This window comes from Procambarus clarkii, chromosome 63, assembly GCF_040958095.1.
Source record: "Procambarus clarkii isolate CNS0578487 chromosome 63, FALCON_Pclarkii_2.0, whole genome shotgun sequence".
In the NCBI taxonomy this organism is placed as follows: domain Eukaryota; kingdom Metazoa; phylum Arthropoda; class Malacostraca; order Decapoda; family Cambaridae; genus Procambarus; species Procambarus clarkii.
This window is the reverse complement of record NC_091212.1, coordinates 22,009,668-22,021,831: the sequence shown is the minus strand read 5'-3', so window position 1 is coordinate 22,021,831 and position 12,164 is coordinate 22,009,668. Positions and strand designations below refer to the sequence as shown.

Sequence of the window (12,164 nt, the reverse complement as noted above, 5' to 3'; positions counted from 1 at the left end):
TGCTAACAGGGGGAAACAGGAGAAGCAAAAAATGGCATCACAGATCAGTCTGCTACCTAGAAGAACTTCACCTGCTTGAGCATACCCGTGAGCTCCTTCCTGTAGAGAGGTTACCTCCCTGGGAGGATGACCCATGCAGGATTATCATCATTGAAATGACAACGAAAAAATCCAACATGATACCACAAGAAATGAGGCACAAGTATCTCGAGGAAATTTATAAAGAAGCCGGAAATGAACTAGCTCAAATCTACACTGATGAGTCATCTAATCCTGTCAATGGCAGGGCTGGTGCAGCATACACTGTAATTAAGGATAACGCTTTTCAACGCAGAAATGAAGAAAAGCGCGTATTGAGAACTATGCCTCTTCAACACAAGCGGAGCTAACTGCCATTGTTATGGCGTTAAGATTCCTTGAACGAAGCACTAATGGTGCAGTGATCTGCACTGATTCTAAAACAGCACTACAAAGCCTAAGTAAAAATCGGGCAGAAAATTTTTGCGATAGTCGCTGAAATTAAGAGAGCTGTGAGAGTACTTACCAATCAGGGAAGAGTCATCAAGTTTCTGTGGATCCCCTCCCATGTTGGAATATGTGGAAATGAACGAGCAGATGTGCTGGCTGATGAAGGCGCTGAAGGAGACCATATTGAATACTTCACACCCAAGACTCTTCTACAAATTTGAGGTACTGTCAGGCAACATCACCGTGACACGGTAACTGAGGAAATGAGGATAGAAGCACAAATCAGTGAATCTGTACGATGGTACAACATGGTTGCAGCTGGCAATCCCAATCATTATGGACGAAGAGGAGGAGGACGAGGGAGAGAATCAGTAATAGCGAGAATCCGTCTTGGATACAAATATCCATGGAGATATGGAATGGAAAAAACAGTTGATCAGCGAAGTTGCAGAATCTGTGATGAAAGTGATGGACACCGCCTTGACCACTACCTACGTGAATGTGAACACCTGAAACATTAGAAATATGTGTAATATAATAAACCCCACATTGTTTGAGTTAGGAAAACACTATTTGTCAAATATATATACTGTTCTTAAAAGATTCTCCATTTTGCACCCGCAAGATAACGTAAGATTTTAAGAGTTAACACATGTTAATCTTCTTGTTTGAGGAGCTGTTCACTTGAGACAGTTAAGCAAGTCCCAGCTGTGTCTGGGTACAAGTGACAGGATGAACAACCCAGCGGGTTTTCTTCCTATTAGGGAGTGTTGTACATGCTGCTATGGCGGCGTGTCCACTCGCAGGATCAGTGGCGGTGCCCAGTAAACTCGCCCCTCGGGGCAAAATTAAAAAAAATTGATCCAAGGGAAGGGAAATATCTCAGAATGCTAACAGGACGCTGAGGGCGTCTACTTCTGTACCCACCTGTGTAAACAACACAACCATTCTCTTGTTCGTACCCACTTTATCATATATATAGTACCCACCCCCACCACACACACACAGTACCCACCCCCACCACACAAACACAGTACCCACCCCCCACCACACACACACACAGTACCCACCACCCACCACACACACACACAGTACCCACCCCCCACCACACACACACAGTACCCACCCCCCACCACACACACACACACACAGTACCCACCCCCCACCACACACACACACACAGTACCCACCCCTCACCACACACACACACACACAGTACCCACCCCCACCACACACAGTACCCACCCCCACCACACACAGTACCCACCCCCACCACACACAGTACCCACCCCCACCACACACAGTACCCACCCCCACCACACACAGTACCCACCCCACCACACACAGTACCCACCCCCACCACACACACAGAGTACCCACCCCCACCACACACACAGTACCCACCCCCACCACACACACACACAGTACCCACCACCACCACACACACACACACACAGTACCCACCCCCACCACACACACACACACACACACAGTACCCACCCCCACCACACACACACACACACACACAGTACCCACCCCCACCACACACACACACACACACACACAGTACCCACCCCCACCACACACACACACACACACACACAGTACCCACCCCCACCACACACACACACACACACAGTACCCACCCCCACCACACACACACACACACAGTACCCACCCCCACCACACACACACACACACAGTACCCACCCCCACCACACACACACACACAGTACCCACCCCCACCACACACACACACACACACACAGTACCCACCCCCACCACACACACACACACACACAGTACCCACCCCCACCACACACACACAGTACCCACCCCCACCACACACACACAGTACCCACCCCCACCACACACACACACACACACAGTACCCACCCCCACCACACACACACACACACACAGTACCCACCCCCACCACACACACACACACACACAGTACCCACCCCCACCACACACACACACACACAGTACCCACCCCCACCACACACACACACACACAGTACCCACCCCCACCACACACACACACACACAGTACCCACCCCCACCACACACACACACACACACAGTACCCACCCCCACCACACACACACACACACACAGTACCCACCCCCACCACACACACACACACAGTACCCACCCCCACCACACACACACACACAGTACCCACCCCACCACACACAGTACCCACCCCACCACACACAGTACCCACCCCACCACACACAGTACCCACCCCACCACACACAGTACCCACCACACACAGTACCCACCCCCACCACACACAGTACCCACCCCCAAACACACACAGTACCCACCCCCACCACACACAGTACCCACCCCCACCACACACAGTACCCACCCCCCAACACACACAGTACCCACCCCCACCACACACAGTGCCCACCCCCACCACACACAGTACCCACCCCACCACACACAGTGCCCACCCCACCACACACAGTGCCCACCCCACCACACACAGTACCCACCCCCACCACCCACAGTACCCACCCCACCACACACAGTACCCACCCCCACCACACACAGTACCCACCCCACCACACACAGTACCCACCCCCACCACACACACAGAGTACCCACCCCCACCACACACACAGTACCCACCCCCACCACACACACACACAGTACCCACCACCACCACACACACACACACACACAGTACCCACCCCCACCACACACACACACACACACACAGTACCCACCCCCACCACACACACACACACACACACAGTACCCACCCCCACCACACACACACACACACACACAGTACCCACCCCCACCACACACACACACACACACACACAGTACCCACCCCCACCACACACACACACACACACAGTACCCACCCCCACCACACACACACACACACAGTACCCACCCCCACCACACACACACACACACAGTACCCACCCCCACCACACACACACACACACAGTACCCACCCCCACCACACACACACACACAGTACCCACCCCCACCACACACACACACACACACACAGTACCCACCCCCACCACACACACACACACACACAGTACCCACCCCCACCACACACACACAGTACCCACCCCCACCACACACACACAGTACCCACCCCCACCACACACACACACAGTACCCACCCCCACCACACACACACACACACACAGTACCCACCCCCACCACACACACACACACACACAGTACCCACCCCCACCACACACACACACACACAGTACCCACCCCCACCACACACACACACACACAGTACCCACCCCCACCACACACACACACACACAGTACCCACCCCCACCACACACACACACACACACAGTACCCACCCCCACCACACACACACACACAGTACCCACCCCCACCACACACACACACACAGTACCCACCCCACCACACACAGTACCCACCCCACCACACACAGTACCCACCCCACCACACACAGTACCCACCCCACCACACACAGTACCCACCACACACAGTACCCACCCCCACCACACACAGTACCCACCCCCAAACACACACAGTACCCACCCCCACCACACACAGTACCCACCCCCACCACACACAGTACCCACCCCCCAACACACACAGTACCCACCCCCACCACACACAGTGCCCACCCCCACCACACACAGTACCCACCCCACCACACACAGTGCCCACCCCACCACACACAGTGCCCACCCCACCACACACAGTACCCACCCCCACCACCCACAGTACCCACCCCACCACACACAGTACCCACCCCCACCACACACAGTACCCACCCCCACCACACACAGTACCCACCCCACCACACACAGTACCCACCCCACCACACACAGTACCCATCCCACCACACACAGTACCCACCACCACCACACACAGTACCCACCACCACCACACACAGTACCCACCACCACCACACACAGTACCCACCACCACCACACACAGTACCCACCCCACCACACACAGTACCCACCACCACCACACACAGTACCCACCACCACCACACACAGTACCCACCCCCACCACACACAGTACCCACCCCCACCACACAGTACCCACCCCCACCACACACAGTACCCACCCCCACCACACACAGTACCCACCCCCACCACACACAGTACCCACCCCCACCACACACAGTACCCACCACCACAGAAGCAATACCCATTCAACAAACAGTACTCCCCCCTACAGACAGTACCCACCCCCCACAAACAGTACCCTCCTCACCAACAGTAACCCCCCCCCACAAACAGTACTCACTCCCCACAAACAGTACCCACCCCCCACAAACAGTACCCACCCCCCACAAACGGTACTGCCCCCCTCCCCCACAGACAGTACCCCCCCCCCCCCCACATATCACTGACGACTGAGAGCATTAGTCCCAAGTTCCTGCTATTCTCTCCCATTCTCTTTCTCACCACATACGGCGACGCCGGTCCAAGTGTCAACAGTTGCCAGCACATTTATGGCAACTTGGCAATATCAACATTGCTGATCACACACGTCTGCCTGGCTCAATAGGATCCCCTTGGGGATAAAAGGTAAAGAATTGGATACTTGTACAATGAGAGTTTCTGGCAATGGTTCAGACTCTTCTTCAGGAGATTAATATCAATCACATCTATTCTATGTCTCAACTCTTCTCGAGTTTGGATGGAACCTGTCTTCACAACTAATAGGTCGTGTTTCGTACGTTATATTAACTATAACGTCACAAAGCAATGCCTCACAAATAGTTACGTTTTCTATGCATCGGACTCTGTAGGTTAGATGGGCTGCTTGGGTTTGTAACATTCTGGTGAGATTAGGTTGGATTTTTGACGGAGTGGCAAATGAAGAGAAGGGAGTGGTTGATGGGTGTGGTCTAAGAGAGGATGGGGCAACCCATGTTCATTGGTGTTAGGTGTTTAGGTTCTGTTGGCGATTATTTGTATTTGTAGTACGTGGGTGAAGCATTTACAGCGTTGTGGTTCGAACCCAATTCGTCAGTGAAGCACTTGTTCCAGAAGTGTTCGAACGTCGGCCGGTCGGCCGAGCGGACAGCACACTGGACTTGTGACCTTGTGGTCCCGGGTTCGATCCCGGGCGCCGGCGAGAAACAATGGGCAGAGTTTCTTTCACCCTATGCCCCTGTTACCTAGCAGTAAAATAGGTACATGGGTGTTAGTCAGCTGTCACGGGCTGCTTCCTGGGGGTGGAGGCCTGGTCGAGGACCGGGCCGCGGGGACACTAAAGCCTCGAAATCATCTCAAGATAACCTCAAGATAACGTCATCAGTTGAGACTCGTGTGTAAACAGTTTTTCATTCATAAACAGGGGGTTTGGCGGGTGCATGGAATCACTTTTGGGTCATTGTTTGGAGGGCTGCGTGTTCGAAGTAATGATTCGAAATGTGCTTCGAATACTTTCAGTGTGTAGTGTAAACACTTCCTGGACCAACATAACCATAACACATAACCTAACCTTACCCAAACTTACCTAGACCTTACCCAACCTTACCTAGACCTAACCCAACCTTACCTAGACCTAACCTTACCTAGACCTAACCCAACCTTACCTAGACCTAACCCAACCTTACCTAGACCTAACCCAACCTTACCTAGACCTAATCTAACCCTCAGCATAAACCCACAGTATTAACTAACATTTGAGAGTAACCCCAAGTTGCAATACAGAATGAAAGATTTATCCTGTCATTTCATTAGGTCAGATTCTGACTTTATAAACAATAAATTTCTCAAGTAATTGAATCATTAAAACATTAACGTCAATAAATTAATAATAGTCTCGTGATAATTAACGTTTAAAGTATATCAGTATATTAAGACAAAATATGTCCCTCAATAGTATACCCGCACAAGGTTCTAAAGTATAATTAATAATACTTTTATAATTGTGTGACCAGCCCAGAACGCAAACGTGCAATTTTTACGATAAAAATGTTGCAATTGACAATTTATGAAGCTGCCTCGGAGTCCCTGGCAATAACAACAATCTCGACGAAGGTTCTTTATTTTCCTGCACAACACTTTTTGCAATGTGGCCCGCATGCACACCCGCAGGCTCGAGAGCCCCAGTACTGTGCACTACACCCCCCACTACACACACTGCTCAGTTACCCAGATGTGAGTACACTCACCCTAGATACAGTGTATGTGCTGGCCGCCTCCACCACGGGTGTTACTCTCTAGTGTACTGGATCACAGGTGGGGGAGGAAGCCAGGTCCTCAAGGATGGGAGAGGAAGCCAGGTCCTCAAGGATGGGGGAGGAAGCCAGGTCCTCAAGGATGGGGGAGGAAGCCAGGTCCTCAAGGATGGGGGAGGAAGCCAGGTCCTCAAGGACGGGTGAGGAAGCCAGGTCCTCAAGGACGGGTGAGGAAGCCAGGTCCTCAAGGACGGGGGAGGAAGCCAGGTCCTCAAGGATGGGAGAGGAAGCCAGGTCCTCAAGGATGGGAGAGGAAGCCAGGTCCTCAAGGATGGGAGAGGAAGCCAGGTCCTCAAGGATGGGGGAGGAAGCCAGGTCCTCAAGGATGGGTAAGGAAGCCAGGTCCTCAAGGACGGGGGAGGAAGCCAGGTCCTCAAGGATGGGGGAGGAAGCCAGGTCCTCAAGGATGGGGGAGGAAGCCAGGTCCTCAAGGACGGGGGAGGAAGCCAGGTCCTCAAGGATGGAAGAGGAAGCCAGGTCCTCAAAGATGGAAGAGGAAGCCAAGTCCTCAAAGATGGAAGAGGAAGCCAAGTCCTCAAAGATGGAAGAGGAAGCCAAGTCCTCAAAGATGGAAGAAGAAGCCAAGTCCTCAAAGATGGAAGAGGAAGCCAAGTCCTCAAAGATGGAAGAGGAAGCCAGACTTTCCTACAAAAGACTGAACATACAAAAGAACTCCAAAACAGAGCTGTTGCCTCCTTTTTTCACCTCATCGCGCCCCAAAGATAACAAATAACTTTTTTTCCCAATTGGTGAGACATTATAATGTGCCGGGACTGTTGACGGGGCGTCAGCGCGCGCCGCCGCTGCTGCTGGCTTGGCCGCTCACGGTTTAGTCTAATTGCTAAAACGGGCCATTGTAGGTTTTATTAAAATCGGCGGGTGGGTTATGGCGGGAGGCCGGCCCGGCTCCCACACCAGCCGGGAAAGTAATCAAAGTTTGGTTAAGTTGGCCTGCTGGTGCCAAATGAAGATTGATTTTATGTTGCGCACCTAAGTCTGGCGTGGTTTATTATGGTGTGTGCATGAGCACGGTGGTGTGTGCGTGAGCACGGTGGTGGTGTGTGCATGAGCGCGGTGGTGGTGTGTGCATGAGCACGGTGGTGTGTGTGTGTGTGTGTGCATGAGGACGGTGGTGGTGGTGTGCATGAGGACGGTGGTGGTGGTGTGCATGAGCACGGTGGTGGTGGTGTGCATGAGCACGGTGGTGGTGGTGGTGTGCATGAGCACGGTGGTGGTGGTGGTGTGCATGAGCACGGTGGTGGTGGTGGTGTGCATGAGCACGGTGGTGGTGGTGGTGTGCATGAGCACGGTGGTGGTGGTGGTGTGCATGAGCACGGTGGTGGTGGTGGTGTGCATGAGCACGGTGGTGGTGGTGGTGTGCATGAGCACGGTGGTGGTGGTGGTGTGCATGAGGACGGTGGTGGTGGTGGTGTGCATGAGGACGGTGGTGGTGGTGGTGTGCATGAGGACGGTGGTGGTGGTGGTGTGCATGAGGACGGTGGTGGTGGTGGTGTGCATGAGGACGGTGGTGGTGGTGGTGTGCATGAGGACGGTGGTGGTGGTGGTGTGCATGAGCACGGTGGTGGTGGTGGTGTGCATGAGCACGGTGGTGGTGGTGGTGTGCATGAGCACGGTGGTGGTGGTGGTGTGCATGAGCACGGTGGTGGTGGTGGTGTGCATGAGCACGGTGGTGGTGGTGGTGTGCATGAGCACGGTGGTGGTGGTGGTGTGCATGAGCACGGTGGTGGTGGTGGTGTGCATGAGCACGGTGGTGGTGGTGGTGTGCATGAGCACGGTGGTGGTGGTGGTGTGCATGAGCACGGTGGTGGTGGTGGTGTGCATGAGCACGGTGGTGGTGGTGGTGTGCATGAGCACGGTGGTGGTGGTGGTGTGCATGAGCACGGTGGTGGTGGTGGTGTGCATGAGCACGGTGGTGGTGGTGGTGTGCATGAGCACGGTGGTGGTGGTGGTGTGCATGAGCACGGTGGTGGTGGTGGTGTGCATGAGCACGGTGGTGGTGGTGGTGTGCATGAGCACGGTGGTGGTGGTGGTGTGCATGAGCACGGTGGTGGTGGTGGTGTGCATGAGCACGGTGGTGGTGGTGGTGTGCATGAGCACGGTGGTGGTGGTGGTGTGCATGAGCACGGTGGTGGTGGTGGTGTGCATGAGCACGGTGGTGGTGGTGGTGTGCATGAGCACGGTGGTGGTGGTGGTGTGCATGAGCACGGTGGTGGTGGTGGTGTGCATGAGCACGGTGGTGGTGGTGGTGTGCATGAGCACGGTGGTGGTGGTGGTGTGCATGAGCACGGTGGTGGTGGTGGTGTGCATGAGCACGGTGGTGGTGGTGGTGTGCATGAGCACGGTGGTGGTGGTGGTGTGCATGAGCACGGTGGTGGTGGTGGTGTGCATGAGCACGGTGGTGGTGGTGGTGTGCATGAGCACGGTGGTGGTGGTGGTGTGCATGAGCACGGTGGTGGTGGTGGTGTGCATGAGCACGGTGGTGGTGGTGGTGTGCATGAGCACGGTGGTGGTGGTGGTGTGCATGAGCACGGTGGTGGTGGTGGTGTGCATGAGCACGGTGGTGGTGGTGGTGTGCATGAGCACGGTGGTGGTGGTGGTGTGCATGAGCACGGTGGTGGTGGTGGTGTGCATGAGCACGGTGGTGGTGGTGGTGTGCATGAGCACGGTGGTGGTGGTGGTGTGCATGAGCACGGTGGTGGTGGTGGTGTGCATGAGGACGGTGGTGGTGGTGGTGTGCATGAGGACGGTGGTGGTGGTGGTGTGCATGAGGACGGTGGTGGTGGTGTGCATGAGGACGGTGGTGGTGGTGTGCATGAGGACGGTGGTGGTGGTGTGCATGAGGACGGTGGTGGTGGTGTGCATGAGGACGGTGGTGGTGGTGTGCATGAGGACGGTGGTGGTGGTGTGCATGAGGACGGTGGTGGTGGTGTGCATGAGGACGGTGGTGGTGGTGTGCATGAGGACGGTGGTGGTGGTGTGCATGAGGACGGTGGTGGTGGTGTGCATGAGGACGGTGGTGGTGGTGTGCATGAGGACGGTGGTGGTGGTGTGCATGAGGACGGTGGTGGTGGTGTGCATGAGGACGGTGGTGGTGGTGTGCATGAGGACGGTGGTGGTGGTGTGCATGAGCACGGTGGTGGTGGTGTGCATGAGCACGGTGGTGGTGGTGTGCATGAGCACGGTGGTGTGTGCATGAGCACGGTGGTGTGTGCATGAGCACGGTGGTGGTGGTGTGCATGAACACGGTGGTGTGTGCATGAGCACGGTGGTGTGTGCATGAGCACGGTGGTGGTGTGTGCATGAGCACGGTGGTGGTGTGTGCATGAGCACGGTGGTGGTGTGTGCATGAGCACGGTGGTGGTGTGTGCATGAGCACGGTGGTGATTGGTGTGCGCGCCTGAGCACCGTGGTGGTGGTGGTGGGTGTGTGTGCCTGAGCACGGTGGTGGTGGTGGTGGTGGGTGTGTGTGCCTGAGCACGGTGGTGGTGGTGGTGGTGGGTGTGCGCGCCTGAGCACCGTGGTGGTGGTGGTGGGTGTGTGTGCCTGAGCACGGTGGTGGTGGTGGTGGTGGGTGTGTGTGCCTGAGCACGGTGGTGGTGGTGGTGGTGGGTGTGCGCGCCTGAGCACCGTGGTGGTGGTGGTGGGTGTGTGTGCCTGAGCACGGTGGTGGTGGTGGGTGTGGGTGTGCCTGAGCACGGAGATAGGTTGCTACACAATAACTTACATATTGTCCAGATATTAACATTAATACCAAAAGTTCGACAATGGAAGCTTAAGGCTTGGCTAAAGAGAGTTGAAACTACAAATATTGGAGTAGCGAAGAACCAGAGGAAACATGATCACGACATAAAAGAATCATAACGTATCATAAACGATGAACTGTTCCAAGGCTGATAAAAATAAGATGATAATGATCAGAACAGAAGACAAACAAGAGGAAGATACAGTGTTGTGAACATCAGGGAAGGCTGGACCTAGGAGCGCTCGTGGCAAAAATAATTTACAACTTCAAAATCAGTCATAAGAAATTATGGGTAAATTTACAACCATACTGACGCCCTGGAGTTAATTACTGCCTCTAAAGCATGTTTATTAAGCACTGTTAGGTTAGCACACGCGCGCGCAAATGGAGCCCCGTGGCCGAGCGAATAGCGTTTGGGATTCGCAGTTCACGGACCCAGGTTCTATTTCCAGTTGAGGGAAACAAATACGTATAGTTTCTTTCACCAGATGCCTCTATTCACCTAGCAGTAAGTAGATACTTGAGAGATAATCAGCTGTTGCGGGATGCATCCTGGTGTGTGTGTTTACTAGAGAGAGACTGAGAGTCCGTCTCTCGACATTAGTCAAGAGACGGACAGGAAGGCGGGGGTCGGTCCTGGAGCCAACATCTCTATTCTGCAGGCACAAACCTTAAATACAAACAGTAAATGAACAAACACACCAACAAGTGGAGAGTGTGCCATGTTAATTCAATCAGCAACTTTAAAGACAATAGGTGAGAAAGATGAGGAATAAACGTCACTGCCTTCAGTAACCAGAGGCTATAACGTGGGACCCGGGAGCTAATGCTCAACCCTAGAACCACATGAAGGTGACCACATCAAGGTGACCACATCAAGGTGACCACATCAAGGAGACCACATGAAGGAGGATACATGAAGGTGACCACATGAAGGTGACCACATGAAGGAGGATACATGAAGGAGGATACATGAAGGTGACCACATGAAGGTGACCACATGAAGGTGACCACATGAAGGTGACCACATGAAGGAGACCACATGAAGGAGACCACATGAAGGAGACCACATGAAGGAGACCACATGAAGGAGACCACATGAAGGAGACCACATGAAGGAGACCACATGAAGGAGACCACATGAAGGAGACCACATGAAGGAGGATACATGAAGGTGACCACATGAAGGTGACCACATGAAGGAGACCACATGAAGGAGACCACATGAAGGAGACCACATCAAGGTGACCACATCAAGGGGACCACATCAAGGTGACCACATCAAGGGGGACCACATCAAGGTGACCACATCAAGGGGGACCACATCAAGGTGACCACATCAAGGTGACCACATCAAGGTGACCACATCAAGGGGACCACATGAAGGGGACCACATGAAGGGGACCACATCTAGGTGACCACATCAAGGGGGACCACATCAAGGGGGACCACATCAAGGGGGACCACATCAAGGGGGACCACATCAAGGTGACCACATCAAGGTGACCACATCAAGGTGACCACATCTAGGTGACCACATCTAGGTGACCACATCTAGGTGACCACATCAAGGTGACCACATCTAGGTGACTACATCTAGGTGACCACATCTAGGTGACCACATCTAGGTGACCACATCAAGGGGACCACATCAAGGGGGCCACATCAAGGTGACCACATCAAGGTGACCACATCTAG

General features: G+C 54.1%; 1 protein-coding gene across 1 annotated transcript; it reads right to left on the bottom strand.

The window, feature by feature from the left end:
- Window positions 1-6,685: 6,685 nt before the first annotated feature.
- On the bottom strand, window positions 6,686-11,190 carry LOC123769620 (coagulation factor V-like). The gene is made up of 2 exons (XM_069308911.1): window positions 11,137-11,190; window positions 6,686-7,348 (listed from the first exon to the last, which is right to left on the bottom strand). The coding sequence occupies exons 1-2, from the start codon at window positions 11,188-11,190 to the stop codon at window positions 6,686-6,688; spliced, it is 717 nt and encodes a 238-aa protein (XP_069165012.1).
- Window positions 11,191-12,164: the final 974 nt, after the last annotated feature.

What these genes read in the sequence shown, in the direction of transcription:
- LOC123769620 (XM_069308911.1), bottom strand. Translation starts at nt 11,190, where the DNA reads ATGGCACACTCTCCACTTGTTGGTGTGTTTGTTCATTTACTGTTTGTA. An exon ending in ATTTACTGTTTGTATTTAAG is followed by an intron (nt 7,349 to 11,136) that starts GTTTGTGCCTGC and finishes AGTCTTTTGTAG; the next exon opens with GAAAGTCTGGCTTCCTCTTC.